The sequence below is a fragment of the Varroa destructor genome, unplaced genomic scaffold (assembly GCF_002443255.2).
Source record: "Varroa destructor unplaced genomic scaffold, Vdes_3.0 BEIS01000001.1, whole genome shotgun sequence".
Classification (NCBI taxonomy): domain Eukaryota; kingdom Metazoa; phylum Arthropoda; class Arachnida; order Mesostigmata; family Varroidae; genus Varroa; species Varroa destructor.
The window spans coordinates 55,427,806-55,453,391 of record NW_019211454.1 but is presented as its reverse complement, the minus strand read 5'-3'; the positions used below and the strand labels follow the sequence as shown (position 1 = coordinate 55,453,391).

General features: G+C 38.0%; 3 protein-coding genes and 2 long non-coding RNA genes across 7 annotated transcripts; 3 read left to right on the top strand and 2 right to left on the bottom strand.

Annotated features, from left to right (window-relative positions):
- Window positions 1–415: 415 nt before the first annotated feature.
- LOC111249083 (uncharacterized) lies at window positions 416–3,762 on the top strand. Of its 2 annotated transcripts, none has more exons than XM_086976857.1 (3): window positions 416–687; window positions 1,741–2,127; window positions 2,346–3,762. In XM_086976857.1, exons 2-3 carry the CDS (start codon window positions 1,813–1,815, stop codon window positions 2,520–2,522), a joined length of 492 nt encoding a protein of 163 aa, XP_086832983.1. In that variant the 5' UTR covers window positions 416–687; window positions 1,741–1,812; the 3' UTR covers window positions 2,523–3,762. The 2 variants fall into 2 exon arrangements, with proteins under 2 accessions (XP_086832983.1, XP_086832982.1); XM_086976856.1 differs by lacking the exon at window positions 416–687 and adding an exon at window positions 707–783.
- Window positions 3,763–12,138: 8,376 nt separating this feature from the next.
- Window positions 12,139–14,790, top strand: LOC147758834 (uncharacterized). Its single transcript, XR_015318631.1, has 2 exons — window positions 12,139–13,787; window positions 14,275–14,790. It is a non-coding gene; the product is annotated as an uncharacterized LOC147758834 (long non-coding RNA).
- Window positions 14,791–16,325: 1,535 nt separating this feature from the next.
- Window positions 16,326–18,203, bottom strand: LOC147758833 (uncharacterized). The gene is made up of 2 exons (XR_015318630.1): window positions 17,171–18,203; window positions 16,326–17,006 (listed from the first exon to the last, which is right to left on the bottom strand). It is a non-coding gene; the product is annotated as an uncharacterized LOC147758833 (long non-coding RNA).
- On the top strand, window positions 17,000–19,539 carry LOC147758832 (uncharacterized). Its single transcript, XM_086976859.1, has 3 exons — window positions 17,000–17,359; window positions 18,155–18,297; window positions 18,905–19,539. Exons 1-3 carry the CDS (start codon window positions 17,272–17,274, stop codon window positions 19,133–19,135), a joined length of 462 nt encoding a protein of 153 aa, XP_086832985.1. The 5' UTR covers window positions 17,000–17,271; the 3' UTR covers window positions 19,136–19,539.
- Window positions 19,520–22,238, bottom strand: LOC111250805 (uncharacterized). 2 transcript variants are annotated; one of them, XM_086976858.1, is made up of 3 exons: window positions 21,912–22,238; window positions 21,129–21,336; window positions 19,520–20,531 (listed from the first exon to the last, which is right to left on the bottom strand). In XM_086976858.1, the coding sequence occupies exons 1-3, from the start codon at window positions 21,948–21,950 to the stop codon at window positions 20,503–20,505; spliced, it is 276 nt and encodes a 91-aa protein (XP_086832984.1). In that variant the 5' UTR covers window positions 21,951–22,238; the 3' UTR covers window positions 19,520–20,502. The 2 variants fall into 2 exon arrangements, with proteins under 2 accessions (XP_086832984.1, XP_022662316.1); XM_022806581.2 differs by having other exon boundaries at window positions 19,520–21,336; window positions 21,912–22,213.
- Window positions 22,239–25,586: the final 3,348 nt, after the last annotated feature.

Genomic DNA, 25,586 nt, shown 5'->3' with positions numbered 1-25,586 from the left:
ATGAAAGTTTGATATTCGATTTCTGCTAATTTCATTACAAAATATTGTTGGGCTTCATTATAAAACATACTAAACCAAAAATTGGGTAACAATCTTTCCTCCTAAAAGCTAGTTGTAACTAACTGACAAGGTTCATACAATATATAAATAATAGTAACATGGTTAATACTGTATATACTATATCGATTTGAATTACGTGTCTTCTGTTATTTTTTTGCTTGGTAGTTGTGGTTTCTTACTTCATTTATTTTACGTAATTTGTTTCCAAACGATAAAATTAATCTCTATGATGCACACGGGCCAAGGAATCTTGCAAACATTCATTCGATCTCAAATAGGCGGTCTGTGTTTTTCTGAGTGTTCTCGTTACTCATACAGCCATCTTGACCTAGCACATATGAGTTAGCAACAATATGTCGACATTGATTGGTCTGCTGCTAACGCAATGGATCTCGTTTGATAGAACAATTGTGTGACTACACGTTTATAATATTTTTATACTAATGCATTTTATATATATATAATTTATATATATAAAAACACATGTGTGTATAAAAGAACGAACTGTGGGTGAGGGCACTGGCGGGCCCTCTTTTTGCTTAGACAATAACACTACGTTGAGTAGAAAGCGGGAGGGAAAACAATGCGTACAGTATAGTTGTGTACATCTAAACGCTGCTGATATCGGTGAGTCAAAGCATGAATATTTACTTCTAGTTAGTGTGAGAGTTATCAATGACGGGAAAGTTTACGCGGTACACTTTAATCAGTCGTACACGCCAAGTACGTATTTAATCGTGCTGTACCTTGCAAAGAAATGCTTTGCGTATGCCAAAAATACGTCCGTCTGCTCTATCTAGATCGGGCCGGAAAACGAATAAATTCATAAAGACAAATAAATCCCATTAGTAAATTTGATGGTGGTAGTGGTCATGTGTTTTCTATATTTGCAATTTTTGCTACTCTTTTTGTATAAGTACGAGATTGTCACGACGCTTCATCTAGTTACCAATATTTATTTTTCACATAAAATGATCAGATATTTAAGCGATTAGGTCGGCGCATGATTGAAACGTACGCACGAAATAGCCGTATGCGCCAATGACATATACTACACGACAAATGTGTGTCATTAGATACAATGAAACAAAAAAAGAATAAAGAATACCCTCATCCAGAGAGATTTGTCTTGTACCTGTCTTTACGAACACAGTCTATTCAATAAACAAATGTGTAATTAGTATCGCAGTTAGTCGAGCGAAATTATTTTGTATACAAATATAAAAAATATCAAAATCTAAGAGGACGAATAAAGGGAGCACAAAAACTAGGAAGTCCAATTCTATCAATTTACAAGTTGACTGACACAGTGTTAGCAAAAAAACTAGAATTTCAAGTTGATTAATTTACAACCGCTTTAGTTTGAGGGAGAATTTGTATATCTGTCTGGGTAGAATAGTGCGGAAGATCAACGCAGCGGGTTGTTTGTACTACGATATAAGCGTTCGCAGCAAAATGCCGGTGTGTTCGACTACTCCTGGCAACGTATTATATTTTATATTACCAATATTTGACGTCTGTAGAAAATCTGCATCTGAAGAACCCAAGGAGTTCCTTTTGGCATATGTTAGTTCGCACTAGTCAAATTTGCCAGCCAGATTCCCTTCTTCTGTTGTTGTTATTTTCAAAAACATTTGTTTTCGCCACTCAAATTGACGTATGTCTGTTTTTATTATCTAGGTTCGGGCTTGGTCGAACAGTACCAGCTGTTATACGTTTCCAGGTACAAACAGCCCAAGAATTCATCGAGAGATGGCGGATAGCGACGCTGATCCGTCGCAGGTTCCTAATTTGTTACGGACTGAGCGACAAGTTTTTACAAGGTCACCCTTTCAACCGCTGACCTTGGACAATCTGATCAAGTTCATAAAGCAATCCTCCTACCTGTATGATTCCACGAATCCGCTGTTTGCTTCATCCCAAATACGAGTTGCTCGCTGGCATGAAATTGGCGGTTATTTCGGCACCTCTGGCGAGACGATAGTTCGACACTGGTTGAAAACCCTTTTCCACTACAAATACGTGCTCAGGAAATTGCTTATAGCTAAACTTCGGAACGAACCTCAAGTAATCTAGCTGCAGAACATTTCTTTTAGCATACACATAGATATAAAATGTGTGAACGCGTCTTATTGAAGGCATCACGTCTATTAACCAATTGTTTCCGGTTCAGATACGTCAATTCCGGTGCATATAACAAGCGAAATAAAGTTATGAAATAATCGCAATAATAGAAGTGCAACGTGCAAATAAGGTTAAGTTATCACATTTCTGTTTTTTTTTAGATGACCGTACCTGGTCCGTGGTTCGACAAGGTCGGTTCTATTATAGGGGTGACCTTCGATCAAGCAATGGCCGAAATTGATCCTCGTGAAGGTCTAGAGGATTGCCTCCATAGGGTATTACTGCCGTCCCATAATTTGAAACTGGAAGGATTTGATGAAGCCTCTTTTGAAGGATGAAGAACATAGCAAAGTACGAAGAAGAAAATGTTGGAAAATGCAGAGCCGAGAACTGTCTTCAATAGAAATAATTGGCAAAAAACTACTCATATTTGTAGGTAGCAGTGTTGATGTTATTGAAAGTGAACATTAATATTATTTATTAGGGGGCTTTTGTAACTTCTGTGCATTATTATAATAATGAGTTTTCATGAATAACAATATAGGGGAGTAGTCGTTGGAGTGACCGGTGGACCCAAAAGTATGTTGAGTAAACTAGCTTAGCTTTTTAATAATACGTAAATTCATAGACCACCTAAAGAGGTAACATATACTCAACGAATAAAATGAGTCATTTAGGTTAATATTATTCAATTTGTGCAATTATCTTGTCAAGGTTATAATGGTTGTTTGTGCTCTCGTTTGTGTATCATTCAGTTATATACTGTAAGAGGTTTTTAAAATTGCATATTAGACAGTAGCCATGTCTATAATAGGAACATCTGATCATAATGGTCAATAATATCTTTCTAGAACTATGTTATATATGAGAGTGGAAGACTTTGTTGAAATTTTCTCATGGCTGTTTTTGCCTATTGATTAATAGTGGCGTTTGTAAAACATACGTTTGAAACAACGCTAAATATTGTGTCGGCAACAAGAAATTGCCTATATCTGTAAAGTAACACGTATCATACCGAAGGATTGTCCAGAAAATGCAGAAGAAGTATATTCTGGAGTTTGAACTTCGGAAATACTAGGATAGGTGCTAAGTGCATATTTGTCTCTGTTAGGTCAAATGGACTGTATGAAACAATTTTTTTGTCTAGCTGAGGTAGGTCAGTCGTGGTGACTCTTCATTTTACCTGTATATATAATGATGAAGTTTTTGCACTTCTCCTTTCATATTGTCCTGTAAAACACAGCACGATGTAAATAAAAGCTACAACTATTTAATGAACAACTTCACAGTGACTATAATGTCAAGTCATATGAAAATTTGAAGCGGCCGATCCCATTATAATTTTGTGTACTATCCACAGATCAACAAGGTCACAAAAGTTCCGACGCAAAGAAACGCATAAATAGAAAACGGTATTATGAACCTTCATCAAAAACTGGAACGATTGGTCATGCACCCATTGCGAGTCGAAAAGCAGTAACAACAGATGATAGGATAAGCTTGGGCAATGTTGTTCCATAAAAATTACAAAATGAGCAATAATGACGGCCTATTTTCCAATATATTTGATAGGTGGTAGTCTTTGTGTTTTCCTTCACTTAATCATCCTATCAGTCGAAATATGTTACGTCATAGCTGTCCTCATGACTATACAGTTCTAAAACACTGCGAAGTATTAGACATGTAATTAGCTTTGTTGCGATATTTTGCGACACTGGATAGCGCTTTTAACTTCGAAGACAGTGCACCAGACAATGTAAGTCTTACGACTAATAAATGGTATATGTAAAAGACAGATAGCACTACACCCATATTTGACTGTACAACGCATTTAAAATAATTATACTTTCCATGGGTACACGACACATATTTGCTTCTGCGACGAACATTGAAGATTTGTCTAACTTGTAGTGTGAATATGTCACAATGTACGAGACGGGAAAGAGATTATATTAAGTATTATAACAATATAGTTCGTAGGAAGCATGTAGCATACAGAACCGCTTAATTTAAAATGCGCCAATTTTCAAACATTCTTATGATGTTAAATAACTTAATTCTATGAAAATGTTATTTTAACTGTTCCTTAGACCCGACGTTAATATTCTTCCTAATAAAGAAATACCGAATATTTGTATATGGTCACGCGTCAAGACAACATTATGCACACTATGTATAATTTATTGCTTACTCTAACCTTATAGAGGCTCTATCTTTTTAGGGTCAGGCCGCACAAGATATTTTAGAGACGTCAATTAAGTGCTAGTATATGACTTGCGCTTGCATATACAAGTTTGCAGCGCTGCTGTTCGTGATATTCTCGGAAGCCGAAAATATCTATAATATAATATATATATTATATTATAGTAGCTTGTTTAAACCCATAAATTTATATTGTGGGTTTAAACAAACTACTCATAGCACAATAACGACGGCTAGTGTTTCTCCCGGAAGTAACATAATTAGTGTGATTGGCGGCAACAATGAAAAATTGTATTTCTATATTATTATTACTGCCACTATGTTTTTCCTCAATGCCACATCATACATATATACAGGGTAGGGTCGTATGACGCGATGAATACCCAACAAAAGTCTACTGGCGATAATGAGAACTTGGTTGAGCTCCTATTTGTTGAAAGTGCAATATGATGTACAACCTACTACATGCTTTGCAGCATAATTGAGGTACGTGAGAAGAACCTATTACCGTAACCCTATTTAGTTAGCAACATTTGGATTGCGAAAGTATTATGCCGGTGCAGAATGTCAGTGCCGCTCCGATATTTATTTTTGCTCTTACGACTCATGAAAGGACGCCGCCAGCTGAAGTGAGGAGGGGAATCAGTCGGCCACCTCAGATCATTGTGCGCTTTATGCTGCCGTTGCGTTTCGGAATTCTTTTCTCGATAATTCGATTCTACTGGTGGTGTTTAAAGTGTCATCTGGACCAATAGTCACTTACTTCAGAATTGATGGAAGTATCGTTATTTTCGCGGAAGAGTGGTTGATCCCATTATAGAAGTGGCAGTGTGGCTAGAAGGACCTCTCGCTATTGTGTGTCAACTATTTGTGAGTCGCCGTCATCATTTCACCTCACAACCTCAGAACCAAACAAACACAAAGGCATGTACAGCCACATTTAGAGATATAAAATCTTAGTCAAGCTTATCTATCTGTAGGGATAGGGATAGGAGTCACCTCAGGCTAATTCAACGTGCAGCAGTGTTTGTAAATTCATACCTGACAAAACGCTCCGTATGCTCTGGGGCGTAGTGTTTTAGTCATCATACCTATATCTCGTACTAAAAAATGCAATGGAAAAAAAATCATTTAGCAAAAATTATTTCTATTTGATATTGCAGTTGTACTTCTACGCGAATTAAAATGCTAGATTAACTTTTGCATCATCACAGCTGGTCCTACGCAATGTAGACTGTGAATCCAGCTAGCCATCTTTTATGAGATTTCGCGTATCACAGCTTAAGAACGAAGACTGTGAATACGACCAATTCAACTTTTGCAGTATCAATTGTGCTCGCTCAATAAAAAACCGCGTAGAGCATCGAGATTGTTAGACTACCAGAAAATCCCGTTAAACTTTCCTTAATGGACTGCCATATAGAAAATGCCATTTATGTCAGCGATCAGTTGTGCGGTAGCAATCATCGTTTGGAGCATCGAGGTTATTGAACCATTCGTGTATCCCGTGGCGTCGGCAATATCGCAAGTATCCAAAAATCCTACGCTCATCGAAATCTGCTTAAATCAAGGTGATTTTCCTGGCGGTCAAGGAGATTAGCCATTAAACAATAGAGTCGGATAGTAAACTCGCAAGCTCCTCTTGGTGGTGAATGGGCAAAACGTGTGTCTGCCCACAGAAGGTACCAGTTACGCTGTTGACTGTCGTGGGTTTTTGCGTTTGTCTAAATAGCTGTACATTGAATCATGTACGTATCGTTTCAATGTACATGAAATCATGTACATTGAAATAAGCATGGAGAGCAATAAGGTGCAGTCGAGGTTAACGGCGAAAGGTGGCGAGATTTCCGAATATGAGCAGGACTTGGTCAGCTGCACGTCATCAAAGTTAGTAGTGTTTCGTTGTGAATGCTATTACAAAGTTAGTTTGAAGTTTTTTAAAGCAATATCTATTTGTTTTATGCTGCATTCGGCCTTAACCATGCTGGAAAGTAAAAACAGGAGGAAATAGCTGCTCTAAGAAGCGCCAAAATTTCTGTAGCATTGAAATCGCATAGAAGAAGCGGTTATTTGATGTGTGTACACCGACGCAGGCTGGCGTTGTTGGGCGAAATCGGTCAAGTCAATCTGAAAAGTGTAGAAGATCCTAACGAAGCGTGGATTTGACCAAAAAAAATCTCGCTCAAGATAACAATATACACATTTATTGAATAGGTTCAGTTTCCTGGCACACGACAGTAGCAAAGAGACGCCTACGTGAGGTTTGTTGCGGGCAATATATTTTCCGGCTAGCGGCTACAAATTAGAAAGATATTTGCAATCTTATCGTGCTTAACGAAGACATACTCTTAAATAATCGTAGTTAATATTTTTATCGTTCAGGATTTAAGCCAGCCGTCTATGAAGTCAGGAGCTTGTAACATATTAGCCGGCGCTGCATTCTTCTCAAGACATGCGTAGTAGACCCACCGAATGGCGGTTCCTTTATATAACAAGGAACGTGTGGTAGTACATGTGCCATGCGATCGAAATAGACCAGAAATTGCACCTTTTATGGCCTATGTCTACAATGCGGACGAAGAAGATCAAACTCATATACTTTATGATTTATAATATTAGGTACTCTACATGTGCATGTGTATAGCATGTCATAGACTCGACCTTTGAGATAATACAGATGCCACAACGAAACTATATGTGGTAGAAAAAATCGCGAAAAGAAAAATTACCCAACAGTATAATCCAATGAAAATGCAGCTGACTGTGTTGATGAGTGATTGAAGCTTAGAAAAAAAAAATGCTAAGACGCTGCCTCAGCATCATTGTATTTAGGAGAATGACTCTACCGACGATTGAAGAATCGGGAGGACTTAGTTGAACTGACCTATTATCAATTACGTCAATTGATTTAGTGGGATTCGGTACGTCGATTAGTAAATGTCGATTATATTGGTTAAGCAGTTGGCTTACGGCAAAAGTAGTCGGTTGGTTTAATTAAATTTCTCTAGCGAGTTTTAAGAAACTGAAACAATTGAAATTGATATAAAAAGCGTGATAAATCAGTGTCTAAATAAAGGCCGAATTTCTAACCACTTTCAACGCCAGTCAGGCCGCTGCGTTTCTGCAAATGGTACCGATTAGGGAATGATTTTGTATTAAAGCGCGCCCAAAGATCAATCAAACTTCTACAAATATAAACAGTTGTCAAATTCAACAACTGTTGAATGAATTTCGGCTAAATTTAGAGACGTATAAAAATTGATCGGAGAAGTAAGTGACTGCATAACACTAAAACCAAGATAGAACGCATCCTTTGTCCAGTGTCAATCCTGTATCAGTTCTAATTCGTAGTTGAATGAAAATAGGTACAGATATGGATGCAAACAGGATGTGCGCTCACGCTAGTTTACAGAGCAAACAAGGTGACGAAGAATGCGTTATAAATAGACAGACTGATGCGTGTATTTTTTCGTGGTAGTGTTTTTCGACCCACTAATGCTTACGCAACGTACGTCAGCCATGCAATCTAGGAAATTCATTGTCTTAAATACATAGTGCTTTTTCCGTTTTCGCTTGTTTCGTTACGGTACGAACATAGGTGATGGTAGACACTTTCTAATGATTTCTTCGTTATCACAGTTTTGTTGATCTAATAACTAAGCTAACAAAAATAATTGTGAGAACAATGAATGCGTGATATTATTTTTTGTCTTTTTTTTACATTATTAGATTGAAAATTCAGCTATTTTTTTGTTATGGAAACTGCCCTGCTACATATAATTTTTAAAATGGGAGGCTTTTAGAAAACACGTGATAAAATTGTTGACGAAATCGATACAGTCTGCTACAGATTAGTGGTACAATTCAACCACATATTGAATCGTCTGGTAGCGCTGGCTTAATCTTTGCTCGCTGAATGAAAGGTTTAATAAACGTATTGGGGTTAAAAAAACCATACGAGGACGTAATGCATGTCCTTAGCGTTTGAAAGGGTGCCACCACGCTGTAGGTAAGCGAATGAATTTAGTCTACTTTCTGTGGTACTTATTGTACTACGTGTTGAATTATAGTAACATGGAATAATTTAAAAAGAACGGTGTAGGTGATTCAAGATAGCGCACAATTAATTTGATGATAATAATGGCCGCAAATCAATGATGACTAAGTCTTTTTCGTATGCTGCTCTCCAACAATAACATTACGAATAAATGACTGAATATTTGTAAATTTTACTCACTTAAGGCTGTGTCTTTACTAACACACATAGATATATGCGTGCATGTATGTGTTTCCAAAGTGCAAAATAGTGTGTTCCCTATACAGCTTTATATATATTGTAATAATTTATATATAAATTATTTTATTATTAAATTAACTATTTTGTACAGACAAACCTTTTGCCGTAACCTAGGTTACCGTTTCTTTGTAGTGTCGTAATTGGTTATCGTTTATTTCATGTATTAACACTATGCAGTATAGTGAATATTTCCATACAGTAACTTGTAAGGGGTAGGCTCGGTAATCTCTCAACTTAGAGTAGGAACTCCACAAAAGAATGGAAAACAGACAATGCTTCATCTGGCGATGTGCCCAACACCTGCCCCATCGTACGATATAATGCCGCGCTATAAATTACAAGTTAGAATTGGAGAAACAATTATAAATTATCCAGGGATAATTGGAACAAGCGAGAGAGACACAATAAATCCCTTTTTGATCCAGCAATGACGATTCACGCACCCATACTTCATCTAGATATGACTCATCGACTGTCGTACAGTGCATGCTCCTATTATTGACGCTTGAATATCTTAGAAAATAGGATCGGATTGTTACATTAGCAAGTTGATCTAGATCACACAAACGGTAATAGGGAAACAAGTTCACTACTTTTATTGATACTGTATAGAATACTTATTTCACTTGTTCAGGCTCAACTTCATATTAAAAGCAAATGGCGGCTCATATTTAAGTGTGTTGTAGTTACATCAGCAAATGTTTGTATACCACATGCATAACGACACGATAAGTGACACTACAGCTGTATTAATGTTTAATTAAAGTTTTGGTCACAAACAAAATGTTTATGTCTAGCCTTAGTGAAGCGAACAGTTTCCCAACATTTTTCATTATATATATTCGAAGGTCATCTGTGATGGAGCAGTTGCGCCATTTTCATAGCATTGTTTTTGTATGTACCCAGTCTTCAACAGTGAAGAAACCATTGCTACAATATGGATTTGTAAAAAATTATTTCTATAGGCGTGCGATAAATAATGTTGTATGTCCTGTGAATATTAACTAAAGTAAGCAGTGCTGATCTGTACTTTCGTCTCGCTCGTTGTTTCGCTCTGTGGAAATCTAATACATAGCTATGAAGCTATTTCTGCGAGCCGAGATTCAATTGCGTTTAACAGCGACTCGATTCAATCATTTGGCCAAGGGAAAGGTATCGAACGGGCTAAAAGGCTAGGGCACGCAATTCTTGGACCGGTAAGAAAGTTCAGTAATGTCAACAAGCGCTTTGACAAAACCTGATACACACTAATAAAGTAGTCGAAAGATCAACTATTGATAGTCCCATGATCTTAACATTATCTATTTGTGGTTACAACGTTATGAGGCTTAAAAAATGGCATTTCATTTTTCTAGATTATTAATCTATTATAAAATGAAAAACACGATTACAAAAATTATTTTTCTGTCAAGTGACGAGTGAAATTTAGATTATGCGGTGTAGGGTTTTTACACTAATCATCAATTTACCATAGTTTCGGAAAATACCTGAAGGCAGCTTGCGTGTTATTTCCTCAGTCGATAACTCATAGGTATAGGCTACAGAAGTTGCTTGAACCTAATTGTGATACCATTTCATTAAAAAAAGGCCATATTATTATACAGTTCGCCAGTTAGCAACGTCGTCGCCATGGTGGGGTTATAAACATGTTGGCTTATTACCTGGTGAGAGACAGACGTGGCTTAAATTCAAAACAGACGTAAGCGAATTTGTGCTGGACGCCAGCCGTTCGAAGCAATGCTTAACGGCGCTACCGCGCGTAAAATTCGAATCATTTCAGCCGAGTGGCAACAGAGCAAAGATAGAAAGAGAGAAAATTATTGGCCAAATAAAAAATAACCAAAAGCTAGTTTTTTTCTTTTTTTTCTTTTTTTTTTTCTTCTTCAACACTTCCATGTCTAACTAAGAGTCAGTTTAAACGATACGCTGGACTACTTTTAGGTGTGAAAGAAACCCGACTATTTGAAAGAGAGTGCACGAGGTTGATCTTTTGTGTTTGTAAATTGATAATAAAAGCTTTTTGAGCTCACGGTATTTGGTTTAATAGCTTTTAGAGCGTTCTTAACACGCGGCTCATATCTGAACTCCGTCCTTTCTTTAATAATCCGCAAAATAACATAATCAAAACTGGAATTAATCGCACACGGTTCGCTAAGCTGTTGAGCCTTTTTGATACAATGGTCTTCATTATACATTTCGGTACTTGCACACTGGGAACATTCTAAAGATTGCGAAGCAGCTTGTCTTATGATCGCTCATTTTTGATAGTGTCCGAAATTAGAAGTGTCGTCATTAATTATTTAGGGTAGGTCATTTTTAGGCAGATTACGCGCCATAGAGGTTTTTCTAGCACATACCGGTGATTTTTTTAAGTGTACCAACTTTAAAACACTGCAATCGATTAGAGTGTAATGATTACTTATTCCCGGAACTCAGCTTCATGTTGTTGTCTATTTGGTAACGTCCTGTTTAATCGAATATCGTAATCAGAGTTCTATAATAATAATTACAATACCTATCGTAATCACCGTTCGATAGCTTTCTCAGCCAAAGTGCCTTCTTTTCAGTAAAATTCTATCGATTTATCTCATCAGTGCTGAATGACAATGGAGAGCAGAGATGACATTCTTTTGGTGGATCTAGCTAATCTTCCGTCGTATTTGTTTTAGATCATGATAATCACCGTCACTATCAATACTATAATTATAGGATAATACTGAAAAATTACATATCTTTTTCAGACGGCAGTGTGGAAGAGTGAGAAATAAACAAAGCAATAAAAACAGCTGGCTCAGGCTGACTAGCGACATTTATAGTTTGGTCGAATTGGAGCTTATGAATATGGCTTAAAAGGTTGAGCTTTAAGAAAGTGAAACAAATGTGTCCATGCGAGGAGCACCGTTCCCTTCCCCTTCTTAGGGACATGTTAGATTTTCGAGACTCCAGTGGGCAAATTAAATTTATATGAGAGTATAAAACATTTTCTACAAAGGGAAGAAGGCATCCTACAAAGGTCTTCGGAGAGAATTATTCCGCAGATTAATACATTACATTGGCAATAAAGGCTATATTTGAACAAGCTGGAATTACCTAAGTGAGTGAGGTATCATTGTAGAAAAGTGAACCAAAAAATTATTTCGACATTATCTAAAAACTCTTAGTACGGCCGTTTTTTTTTCACAATATATGCGCTAAGTTCATCTCTTCTCCTTGTCCACAAATTCACATTTCTTAGTCTTTATAAAGAGGACTCACTAAAATCGCCAGTTTAACAGTGGAAAAAATGGTCCAGGTTCCATAATCGTTGAGAAAAGTTGTTTCTTGTTGCAGTCTACGTCGTCTTGCTCATCAGTTTGAGAACGACGATATACGGATTTGTTCGACGTGATGGGACTGAAACGGATTCAACTTACGGCCTCATTCCTCTAACCGCCACACGTAAATTGTTTGAACAAGCTTTCACTTAAACTAAGTATATATACATACACGATTCCTGAAATATTGTGATACAGCAGTTATCACTGCTGTCATTCAGATAACTTTATTGACTAACAGCAAAGCGTCCTGCTCTATACCTAAGAATAATAGTAGAGCGCCTTTTTTGCACGACACAATAGCTTGCACAGCTAAATCCAATCTTTGTTACGGTAAGTTGTGTATTTCCTGCAAATACGAACTCTTTCCACCCTGTATGTAAACTAAAAATTTTCCTCTCGACTATTCAAAAGCCCTTATCTAATTAAAAACCGATATTTTGATAAAAGTTTCCATACATGACTGGACGTATTTATTCATCCGTTTGCCGAGCCGTCTATCAATAATTTTCGAAATTATTCCTTTCAATTTGATATTTTTTTCTTAGTGGAAACATTTGGAATAAGGATATTGAGATGCGAAAACTTCCTCAAGCCTCGCTCGAACATGCCACGCTAAAAAAGTCTGACGAATCGAAATTTGTCCTACGACTCCAAGAAAAAGCATGAGGAACCGCGTAATAGACACTCTCTTGCCAAAGACAACTGTTAATTTCTACATTAAAACTCGGGAATCATCAAGAGTGACGCTCTGTGCGGCTTCAATGAATTTTCAAGTTTCTTTAATCTAATTTAAACTTTATGCATCTTTCGCTTTGCCTTTGAGACATATTTTTTAACTGAGACATGAAGACCGGCAACGCCATCGATTTGGGCATCGAGGAAGCTCCGAATCTCAATGCGGGTCAACTCATTAATAACAATAAATTGTTTTAGGATGTTATTGAACTTATAAAACTTTGCTTATCTTTGCTTCTTTTTGTAATGGAAAACAGCTCCCAATGGCGACTAACATACTCGCTGTTATTTAATTTTGCTAAAAGTTTTGCTAAAATTCGGAGTTATACAAAGAACATCGTGTAAATGACTTATGTCCATGAATAGTGCGGCGGAATGAATTTATTCATACACTATATACACTCTCATATTGAAAATCCACAAATAATTGCACCTTTGGTCTAAAACAGTGCCGTTATTATTACTATTATCATTTGATTTCGAAGACAATTGCAAATGTGTTATTATTGGTATTTGGAATCCAGTCGTTAACCTTAGCACACTTACCATTAAGCCATAGTACCGTAAACCTTACAACGTTCCTAATGAGAGAAAAAGGCAGTTTTCCATTGCAGTAGAATTGTGTCAGCTTGGCATGACCTTTCTGATGCATGCCATGGAGAAATGTACATGTTTTAACAATATTGGCTCCAAATAGGACAAGTACACTCTGCTAATTAAGCTCAATCTTTTTTTTTGGCCTATGTAATTGAGTACATCCGTTCATGTTAACACCTGTGGTTCGTTTCATGAACTCTATGAATCAGGTGAACGGATGAATGGATTGTTTTATGCGTCGGAGGAACCCTTGCAATTATGTGGTTCGTAATTGGGCTATTGGCGGTCCGAAAGCAAAGCAACCTCTTGCTTGCGGTGTTCGTCATCTTCCAAACTTAGCATATGCTATTTTCAACTTTTATCGAGTAAGATTATCTCGTCCATGACCACTCGCTTAAAAATCGCACGCTGAAGGCTATACCATCCCATGGTTGCATTACGTACAGTATACTCAGGTAGTTGGAAAATCTTAACAGTTATAACATAACTTACAATTTTAAACAATGCCCACCTAAGAAGTTATAATTCCACGCAAAAGTACGATGCTTTCGCCGGTGAAACATTTGGACTCACTTATTCACGTTAATTAAAATTTTGCAAAACGCAGAATTGTTATGTTCTTTGCCTTATCTATATCGTCTATTGCGACTTTGGAAAGGGACCCGAAGGATTACGTGGGTACCTTCTTCTATAAATAGATAAAGTAATTGTCATGTCTTTATTATCATTACTGTTGTTTCGCTATAACTGAGTGCATTTATTGCTATTCTACCCTATTGGGCCAATGATTGGTCTTACTAAACATTTTTTTGTCTGGGTTAGCGCCAATAATCGTAATATACTATATTGCTGCCCGATCAGCATGCAGGCAGGAGAAAAGTGCCGGTTTATCCATGAAAATTTTTGACTGAATTAATGTTTGATTTCGTCTCCAATTTACAGATACTACACACCAGTCTCAACGAGCCGAAGGGGCTGTCGATCAACGGTTGTTCAGGGCCCAAAAGACGACGTTCGCCAAGGTCGCATTTATCGTCCTCCTATAGCTCGAGGTGATAGTTTGTGAACAGTAATTGTCAGCTACGCAGCCCTATCGTCAGTAGTAAGAAGTTGACCTAGCGTATGTTGACTTGGCGGTTTAATTGACGATTTACTCCCAAGAGGCTGGTAGATGACATTTTGGTACTTGTGCATAAGGTAGAATGCGAAGGCGCAACATAACGGGAGAAAAAAATGCTTGTATCTAACACTTGCGTCCAACGGAATAAGCGTATGATGTACAAGAAACTCCACTCCATATGATTTTTCACGCACCCTACCACTCAATGCATATCGGGCCGTGTATGTGCTTAGAAACGCTGGAGAGATTGTAATATGGTTATTATATTTGTAATAGAGACAAATACACGTCAGACACGAAGAATAGTCAATAAAATATAATTTTTATGGAAAATCAAATCGAACTCATTCGAAGGGGCTTGCTAGCGAAAAAGAAACACAACACTTTTATTACACAGTAGATCATTTAGTTAAACGATCTAGATGGAAGATAGTATAATAACGGTTCTGCTTATTACATATTAACAAGATTTTTTTTTACACTTTTTAGTGCTGATTGTAGATTTATTTCGTTTTAAGCCTATGCTTAACTTAAACTAGTTTCATAAAGCGCCATATGCACAAACTTGATATCGGCTACATCTATAGTTAGAAAAACGGCTGCTCACAAGGAAAGTATCCCATTGGCCAGCAGAATGCTTGGAAGCTAAACGAAGATAGGGAATCAGGGTATGGGTTCGATAGCCCATTTTCTAGATACAAACAGATCATTGTAGGGTACATAGCAAAGGACATGGCGTTCATAAAGTTGGGACTCCTCGCTACATTTAGTACAATTTTTTTAGACAATTTATGCTGCGTTCTCGCTGTTGAAAAACATTAGCGAAGATCCATAGCCACTGGTTCTATCGAAATCCACTAGCACTAACTCATTGAGTTGGCTCCTCTTACGAGACTCAAAGTCAGACGACTTGTTGAAAATGTCAGAAAGCATCCTAATCTAAGAGGGTTGACTAGACCTCACCTACTTGACAAATAAATGTTATCATCATTTGCAATGTTCAGATCGTCTTTTTTTTTGTTATTATTGCTCAGCAAATGCGTTCTTCTAGTGAATCAGCGGCGGTACACATTCTGCGTTTAGCTAATTCGTCTGAAAGATGACGCAGTGCCTGGTGGATTCCGAAGCATTTGCCTATAGTGTTACAAAGGGCAAGATATCTTACGCTAGTTACAGGCTATTTCGTTTTATAATGAAATATGTAAAATGACGTTTCTCTAATATTGCTATACAATGGCCATGCGTGTACCATTATTGCCGCACTTGCATTGCGTGCCCTTGTATAACCATCGGGTATTATTCCTATTTGTCAGCTTGTTGAATTTAATTTTGTTGAGACACTTCGTAAAAGCTGTTGTACATAAGACATAGTCCTATGCAGAGTGCCGATACAGGTGTGGTTAAACGACATTTTTTAGCTTTGACGCAGATGATATCTGTTGTCCGCCTCTGATAAACGCTCATAAATGTCCTTATGGAAGAAAATAATGCTTCAAGCGGAAATAGTAAGCTGCCTTGAGAAAAATAAATGTCCAAACTGTGGCTCACCGCTGTTGAAGTAATCATAGAAAGCCTAGGTTTGTTATTAAATTTTAATCTAGACCAGTTAAGGCTAGTTAAGGATTCATGAAATACAGCCATTTCCAGGCTGATAGCAAACATGCCAGCTAATGATTGACAAAAGCTTTTTTGTAGAGCATAACAGGAGGAAGACCAGAAGGAAGGCGCGGTCTTTAGTCAGTTGTCAAGCAATTGTTATCCCTAAAAATTATACTTCTTTTATCGCTGAAACGGCATGCTAATAATATATTTATAGGATTTGAGAGAAAACGATCACAATTGCAGTAGTCTCAAGTTAAGGAATTAAGAGAACTTTTTTTTTCTCTGCCTGTTACAATTTTATTACCAAGTGAAAATAAATGCTATTACACATGTTTACTGGTTACCTTGAGTTGGTGTGCAAACGGCGGCTTAGGGACTCACAGACTTTTATCTTCATTTCGAGACCATCTCGGACACAGAAAATAAAACAAAGACAATAATATAAAGAACGTAAGAATATTTAATAAGGAGAACTTGACGATTTAAGAAGAAAATCCTTAGCAAATGTTTCACAGAATAATACGTCAGTCCTGAAATGTTTGCAACATCCGAGTCAGTTTTGAATGTTGATTCTTGCTTCGCCCACCTCTAGAGATCCAATCTAATCAAAGGCGGAAAAACCGATTGTTAATGCCAAATGATGTACATTTCCTGCTAAGCTTACTGAAGACCTCGGAACGACTATGGCTATGCTTTTAATAATCGACACCGTGCCGCTGTGACGTGTTTGTGATTCCTTCAGGCTGGACGAAATAACTGGGCTTCTTTGCTCACAATGTCTCCGATCAAATCTGCTCTTCAAAAGACTTTTCCATTAAACGCGTCCGCACCCTGATTTATTAAAGGGTAACATACTTTTCTGGTAGATGGGTAATTCCAAACAGCTCCGAGCGATCAGTGTAGTCGAATGTCGTTTCGCTGACTACCAGTTGGCTCTATTCGCAAAATGCCACTGTACAAGAGGGTAGGACAAAGGAAGGGAAAAAAAACTTTAGTTTGCAATTTAGTCAACGTTTGTACTGTATTTCCTGTGTTTCTCGTATGCTGTGTACATAACCTGGTGACGGGTTCTTCTTTTAAGATAACTCAAGCTTCGAAGACTCTCGTGTCGCTTACCGTTTGCCAGGTACGCAACTCCAGAAGTCGTCTACCGTCGAAAAAGGCCAATAGATCGCAGTCGCACTGTTGTACGGAACGGCACGCGTATCAATAGCCAAATGAAATCAAAAACTGTAAACTTTCTCGTCTTATTGTCGCTATACGCAACCTGTATAGCTGGTGCAAGACGCCGCCAAAGTTCACATGGTAATACTGTTGCTGAACACATTCTTAGATTTTTTTTTTTTTTTAACATTCTATTATATTAGAACGACAATATTGAGCACAAACACGAACAAGCGTATCATGTTGGTAAAACTGGCATGGTTCGATGACTGTAGATACCTGTGTAGATAGATGTACCATAGATAGATACGTGTTTGGCTTAATTTTCATTGGAACTTATTTGATCAAAGGACATCCGTATTATTACGGATACGTTTGAATTTTTACGCACCTGCTCAAGCTACGATATACCATTTTGCAAATACTAGAATACTGTAATAGGTTGATAGTTTGTCATTCGGTAGCTCTATATCATATGTCCTCCAGTTAGAATGGTTGTTTAGGTAGCAGGTTCGCATTAGCATATATTATTTATATGCATAATGCAGAAATATTATTCATAAATTGGGGTCATAAAATGGGTCTATTAAGCAACCCCTGCTATTTTGTCTACTTTAAACGATAAACTGTATGCTGGTGAAGTTCGAGGTCCAACTCATCCATTAGAGAAATGCTAATTAGAAAATAATAAGGTAAGTAGTCCGTAATTCGCTTAGTGGAACGGAATATGCCTCTGGTGCAAGCGACTTATTTATCTTGTGCGCGTTTGATTAATGTAGCTTCTACGTGACCAACCATATAATCCAAGGAACTTGGCCATAAAATACTATCGTTAAAAGAAGCTTCAGTTTTCATAATCGTTTGTTACGCTAGAGAACATTGTATTGAAAATTTCAATCCTACTCCTGCTAATGCTATTTAATAAATGTACGATAGGACCTGTGATTTTTCCTCATGATGATCCGTACACGTGTGATACGCCATTAAATCACCCAAAAATGTGCGTCTCCATAGAACATTGCCCCCAGCTACGTCTCGTTGGACTACGGCGACTTTCGAAATTTATTTGCGGTTTTGACGTAAGTTTATCTATGCTGCTCGAGTGTACGTAGCTATTATACCTTCAAAGCTAGGATAAGAATCCTTTCTTCGGAGAAACGGACCAATATACAAAACACAGTATAAATTTGATTTAATACTACATTAATATTTGTTTTATCCTGTCCTAATGCACAGTCCTGTTCATAAAAAAAAAAAAAAAAAAAACTGTTATTTTTAATTTAGAAACGCTAGTAGTATTACCAGTTTATCGGCGCACTTACCTAGATTCTTATAGACAACCAAATTTAAATAAAAAAAATACTGTTCGGTACGTTGCACTAACTTACTGCTAAAATATCTTAAGCAATTTCCACGGATTATTAACAATTAATAAGACGTTTTTATCCCATATATGCTAAAATATATTTGAGCAAACGATGAATTTATAGTGAATGTGGATGCTGAGGTTGACTTTCGAAGCTGTGTTAGAACTGCTTTTGGCGGCAAGTCTCCAACACGAAATAGGTTTGTGCGCTTGAAGATTCGAGCCTAAGGTTCATACAGACATAATTTACATAGCTCGATTTTTATGAACATTTTTTAGGTTCAGCCGGTATCTAACATCCGTACATAATAATATTCCAGCACGACACCCCTCTTCTTTGCTGCGAGACATCCTCTGCTCCTGCGCCACCTTTTCTCGGATTGCGGCCACTTTCACCACCACCCACTTTCACCTCAGACAATTCGTTTCAACCTGCTCGGATCTCTCCCTTCGAACAGTGGTCCCATTTCTATTCCACTAATATGCACCACATCCAAACACGGCGCCCATCGTTGCAAGTCTTGCTGGTACGTTGCTCTGCAACGGGTTGATAATTTGGTCGACCAGAATATTCCCGCGAGGCAGTGCTAAACCACCACAGGCATCAGCACCTAAGCTAGGCAAATCTTTGCCTCCGGGGCGCCTCCCGCATACGGTTCAAGAATCGGTCCAAATGGAAGTAAAGCCCCAAAGTCTAGTGCAGCTGGAGGTTTTATCTCAGAAGCAGTGCAGATAATAGATATGTTGGACCATTGGGAACGAATGGACCACGCGGACGTTATTGCTGTTTTAAAAATGAGTCGGATTTTGATGTACATATGAATATGATAGAAGACTATATTATATATATTCGAGTTTGGTGCATATATTTGGTGCGTTGGTGTTAACTATTATTGCAAATATGGATAAATATATACGAATAATAAAATCATACGAAAGGTTATAGTTATTTATTTGAGTCTGGTCTTCAGAATTTCCTGGGTATGTCACTTGTTTTATCTATCAGTATAGTGCTTTCTCTAATTTGTTAAGTATTCAGGACTATATGTTAATTTTATACCGTTTGTATAAAATATACTATACACGCATTGATATACTCAAAAATAGTGTTCTTCATTTCATACTAAAAATATGACGGTCCTTCAATTAAGTATAGTGCCCTATGCCGATGCCTAGTCTAATGTCGGTGATGTGTTTAACGGTGCAGACGTGACCTTGCGTAGTATCCATAGTGTTTTCGACGGTTCCTTCCAGCTTCATGGTCGACTCGGTGTCTTCGTTCCCTTCCGCACAACTTGTAATAGTCTCCTTTGCTGCGTCCATGTTTGCCGTGACCCTCTCTCTATCGACCACTCCCGCGACGGTGCTTATCCTCACCTTTCCTTATCGCTGCTAGTAGTAAGACCCATGCTTTTCACCGCCTTCATTGCGGCCATAATCCTTTCGATATGTATTTGATCTGTAATCGTATAGTGTGTCGAGCATCTCGTCAAAGTACAGACCATGTTGATGCGATCAGGACATATTGTATGCTTCATGTTTCTCATCATGACGGTTCTTGTCACCACTCTGCCCATTCCGATTTTCTGAAAAATGATGATTGCGCCATCCGTTTCGATCCCCGTACTGGCCTCCGTCCCGGTTGCCCGCGTGCCCTACGTTGTGGTTTCCTCTATTTCGGCCTCGATGCCCGCTTGAGTGTTCTGCCTGTTGTAGTCGGTGGTGGCGAGTCTCTGATTTACCGTTGCTTTAATGTCCCGCATTACCGCGCCCGCTTCTATAATCGCCACTTAGGTCGAATTGAGCCCGATGTCGGTTATTCGCATAGCGTGACTCGGGCGTAGGTAGATCATTTCAAGCGAGTTCGAGCTTGCCATCGTCTCCGGTTCTTCACTATCCGTTACGACAATCCAACGTACTACGATTTGACTGCTCGTAGCATGACGACTTTCGACGTACAAATAATGTCCAACATCCAGTGATAGTACAAGGAGTGTTATTTGAAGTTTAAGAACACATTAAAATAACTCCCCTCTACGATTATTTGCTTAGAAGATTGGTTTAAGTAGAATACATACACAGTTACAATACAGAAAGAATAAGGCATTGCATTAAATTAAACAACAACAACGTTGCCTGATGGCTAAAGTTTGTCCAACGCGAAATGTTAAAAGATACCACCGACGCTTGTAAAAATCTTTCAAGTTTCAAAAAAATATTTTTCAAGTTGAAATGGCGATATCGTTTTGTGAAACTAAAAAGAGGATGTATTGAGTGATGTAATAAAGTCCTGGAAGGACGAACTAAATTTGATTTGGAAGTCGCCGGGATCTTGCCACAGACGGATGCGTGGATTGTGTTTTTTTGCTGGTGACTGCTCGTTCGGTACGTTTGGATTCCTTGCGTCGACCGCGACCGGGTTCAGGATAGTCTCAGAAAATGTGTTGCCGCCACTTGTGCTTCTTGCATAAACTCGTTCTTGTCTGTCTTTGTCCTGTTTATGAAAAATTTCTTTGGAGTCAATCGCGCTCTTTTTGTACTTGCCATGATGTAGATCATCGTAGTACGTTCTGTGGTCGCCATGCTCCTCCCTGTAGAACACCTTCTTATAACCGTGGAATTTGCCGCCTTCAGCTGATGCTATTAGCTCGACTAACATGAGCAACGTAAAGAAAAAAAACACTGACAACGAAGGCTGACGTTGGTAAGAAAATGAAACCGGCTCTTTTACTGTGTCTGAAGGTGTACCCACCTGAAATTCACTCACGTACGCGTGTGATTTCAAATGAAATATGTGCCTTATTTTTTCCGCTTAGTCGAAAGTATTTCGTTTCTAAAGTACTTCTATGAAAATCAAAAATGTTCATCGAGTCTACAGTGTATCAATCGATGTGGGCCATTGTAATATGTAAAGTAATACTCTAAAACAGAATATGTAGTTTCCCCATTAAAGAATGAATACAGTTTTAGCCTACATTTCCCTATCGACGTAACTAGTATTGTCGCGTTAGCACAATTCCTATAGCCATAATGTATATATAATTACTCGCAAATCACGTGCGGAACGCGCGACAAACCCTCGCGTTGAAGTTGCATTGAACCGTTCTCATAGAGCCGGTTGTACGGACAATGTATGACTCGATTTTTCTAGGCTAACGGCATCTGCTCTGGGGTGACGCCACGAAAAAAAAAATGATGCCAGTTGATATTAAAAGGTTCAACACCGAGCTGCTTGCCCTTTAAATGATCTGTCGAACTCGCGAGCGGTCTTACCTTAAAACCAAGGCAGCACTAACTTCCAAAATGAGAATCGCTAACGGCACTTACCACAAGTCGCCGAAGACGCCAACGGCGTTCACCTGCCATATGTCGTCGTCGCTGCTTCAATGACGCGGTTTCAAAATCTGAGAAATCAGTTAACTAGCGTTCGAAGATCGTTGCCGTCCGACCTTTCAGCAACTGAGCTAGTCTCTATGATGTAGAGACATTTAAACGCGCCAGCAAGCATAGTACGGAAGGAAACGGTAAGAGTAAGTTTTTTTTGCTTTAAACACTTGCCATTTGCTCACTGACGTAAGAATAGAAGCTGCGCTTGTCAGGGTGCTTATTGGAGCGAGCCTATATAGAGACACAAATAGGCTGGATGCACATGGAAAAAGAACACTTTTAAATGTTTGCATTGAGAGGCTTTATCTAGACCTGACTAGGTGCATTTCAATAAATTTAAAACAATGAAATATTGGAGCAGCTATTTCAGTTTCATGCTTACCTTATCAATGTAATTATTTGTTTAACGCATCGAAATGAAAACGGTTAGGTACCAACTTAACGAGGCAATTTATTTCATAGAATCTTACAGCTGCTTACAGCTTTGCTTGTGCGCAGTTTCTTGGGGAATAGTTGCATTTGTACAACGAACTCCTGTATGCACTATGCAGGACCTATGCAATTTTTTAATATGACTTGCCCTGAGGTCCATCTACATACAAGCGGTAACATCGATGATAATAATTCACTTATCACCGCCCCATCCTGCGGCTGCGATATGGTAGTTCTTGAATTCTAGAATCGGTCCAATGACAGGATTCATTTGCGATATGAACGTACCAAGGTAAAAGGTGTAACAGCAGACTGAAGCAGTTACTAACATTGTTTGAATAAGGCCACGGTTATCACCTGACGGAATCAGCCAGGGCAAAATGCATCCGACAAAAAACCAAATTCCTGTCACTATCCACACCGAGGTAAGCTGGAAATCATCTAGCATCGTGGCGACGTCGGGTCACTCCTTGTCCTGTTGACACTATTCCAATGCACTGGCTTGACTCTGTCTCATTTGACTACAACGAACAAGCCCACCTGACGTTCCTATTCTATCGAAATGATAAACGCAAACTTACATTTTGACACTGCTAAGATAGAAGGCCTGCACTATGATGCTGCGTAGCCTCGTGACAAGGATTAGTATTCACACATTGTATAGTTTCCCACCGCTTTTAGCGGCAGACCAACCGACTCGAAAGAAACCTATGTAACCCGGCTCATAAGGCCTTTTGAAACAAGCTTCCATTTGAACGACAGCATTTACAATGACACGAAGCCGAACAATCATCATTTTGCTATTTTTAGGCTTTTAGGCTGAAAACTTTTTACCGAATTCTGCTTCTGAACCGGTAACTACTTGCGTTTCCTGTGTGTGGTTGTGCCCTGACTGAAGTGTCAGCGCGACGTACCATGGGGCCAAAAACAGTTGGAACAAATTTTGAGGGCTTACAGCTGGATAATTATTTCGAAGGTTTTTTTAATTGGAATTTTTCGCGATGCGTGGGAAATGTGTGATCTTTTTGTGTTTCTCATAGCGGGTTCCAAAGGCTTTGCTTTCTAAAAACGGCATTTTGTCTCCATAACATTCACTTTATCGCACGAGTCGTGCATGGAAAGGTTGCTGAATAATGCTGGTGATACACATTCATTTATATACAGTGACTATCACGGCTGCGACTAGAGAAGAATTTTTTTGATATATACAATCCGTCTGACACTTATGAAACATCAGCCATATACGTTAAATATGAAGGCATACGAGCTTCGATAGATCTAAATAAAATAATGTATAGATGTTTCGTAACACTTGTTACCAATGCTTTCTTTTGCCATGGTATACCATCTCTGGTAAGCTATAAAAATCAGTCGTCTGGTAAATAATGCATGTTACTAAATGATAGTTTATAATAGACAATTACAGACCTAAGATTGAGAGTTAAACGGTAAAGGAAGACCAACTTGGTATTGGCTACGTTAAGAAATCGATAAAATTACTTCAGAAGTACGACAGGATGTGATGCAAACGTAAGCATTTGGCAATTTTTGTTTAGTTATATTATATCCTGCGTAACTTCAATCAACTGAATACCTAAAAACAAACATTTACGTTTCTTCGTCCCTTCAACGGAAAGGATCGAATTTTCAATTCACACATCTTTGAGTTAGAGACTTGAAAGAAATACCTGTTCTTTTTTTCAGGCTATATGCAATTTAATACGATATTTGCTATCTCATGAGTAACATTGTAAGTTAAGCACTGCCAGATGTTTTAATAGCTATTCAGGATTCCTACCGAAGCAAACAAATCATAACAGGCTCAGATAAAACAATAATGTAGAACACGTGTACATTTATGATTAAGCTAATAAGATACGTGAATTGATACTGGAGTTTGATAAAAAAAAAAAATCAAAAACGAGTAAAATAGTACGTTTTTGCTAATTATACGACGCGATACGGGTGCGCCACTGACTTTTGTCAGACATACTTCCACAATGAGTTTGCATTCAGCTAGTCTCTATGCTGATCGACACAGGATAAGACCCGATGTCATTGAATAACTTCGTTTGCTACGCCAGTGTAGAGCAATGGCAGAAGACAAAAGGAATCCTCTTTAAAGCGTGACTATAGACAAAAAATAACTTTTTTTAAATTTTTTAATCAAAGCATTGAACAGAGGACTTCCAGAGCTTTTTGTATAGGTTAGCTGCAAAGGCTTCATTTACTAGTCTGATCAAAACCTTTAATTAACATAGCATGATGGTATTACATAGAAACTAAAAAGCAATCGTTTGAACCAATAGGCCAAAAAAGCTCACCTCTTATCGTGTAACAGTTTTGAAAGGTCCTTTTTTTTTTTGACTTACGCTTATTGATAGCGTGACTGTGCGAAGAAGTCGGTCAACGCATCCAAGCAAACAATGTGATTCAATTAATTTGGTGCAGCTTTGGAAAAGTTTGCGGTTAATAGTTGCGTTTTCATATTTCATTTCACTTCATATCTCGTGTTACTTTCATATTACTATGAGGAAAAATATTCAGCGATAGGCACAGCCTTATGGGTGAATAATCCTCGTAGAGGCTGATTCAGCCAAATACTGGAGGCAGCAAAATTCAATATAATTCAGTTAATAAATATATAACCCTTAATCAATTATATGCTATGATTATAAAAGATTGATATCATTGTAAAACTTTTAAGGATACGTTCGTTATTATAAAAAGCTATTAGGTATTCGCTGTTTCTTTAATGAAACAAAACCAACCTACTGATTATCAACAGAGCAAAAATCAATTTTCGTTGAGGGTAGGTTATTTAATTATTGAAAAGGCAAGAAAAATTGCATTATTCTTAGTTTATGGTGACACACGTCTGGCATAGAACGTTTTTCAAGGCCTGTGCCAAAATGAAAAATAGATGAAAGGGAAATAATGATATTTTGAGCTGGACTATTTTCCTTCGTTTGCTCTATTTAGGAGTCTTTGATTTATTACTATAAAGAGAATTTCACGCTTCTGAATATAAAATTTCGCGAAAAGTTCCAAGAATTTGGCCGTTAATAAAACAATTTCATTCTAACTAGGAAATGCGGTACGCATAGGAAGGTTAGAAGATGTCATAGTTTTCATTACTGCACTTTACACGCGCTCTTCTTGAGGCGTTTGCCCTTCCGTCGC

Bases quoted from the DNA above. Each gene is read 5' to 3' on its own strand.
- LOC111249083 (XM_086976856.1), top strand. From the start codon at position 736: ATGACGGGAAAGTTTACGCGGTACACTTTAATCAGTCGTACACGCCAA. The intron at 784-1,740 runs GTACGTATTTAA...TTTATTATCTAG, and splicing joins TAATCAGTCGTACACGCCAA to GTTCGGGCTTGGTCGAACAG. The intron at 2,128-2,345 runs GTAATCTAGCTG...GTTTTTTTTTAG, and splicing joins AACTTCGGAACGAACCTCAA to ATGACCGTACCTGGTCCGTG.
- LOC147758832 (XM_086976859.1), top strand. From the start codon at position 17,272: ATGAAATCAAAAACTGTAAACTTTCTCGTCTTATTGTCGCTATACGCA. The intron at 17,360-18,154 runs GTAATACTGTTG...AATGTACGATAG, and splicing joins ACGCCGCCAAAGTTCACATG to GACCTGTGATTTTTCCTCAT. The intron at 18,298-18,904 runs GTAAGTTTATCT...ATAATATTCCAG, and splicing joins AATTTATTTGCGGTTTTGAC to CACGACACCCCTCTTCTTTG.
- LOC111250805 (XM_022806581.2), bottom strand. From the start codon at position 21,950: ATGGCAGGTGAACGCCGTTGGCGTCTTCGGCGACTTGTG. The intron at 21,337-21,911 runs GTAAGTGCCGTT...AGTGAATTTCAG, and splicing joins GGCGTCTTCGGCGACTTGTG to GTGGGTACACCTTCAGACAC.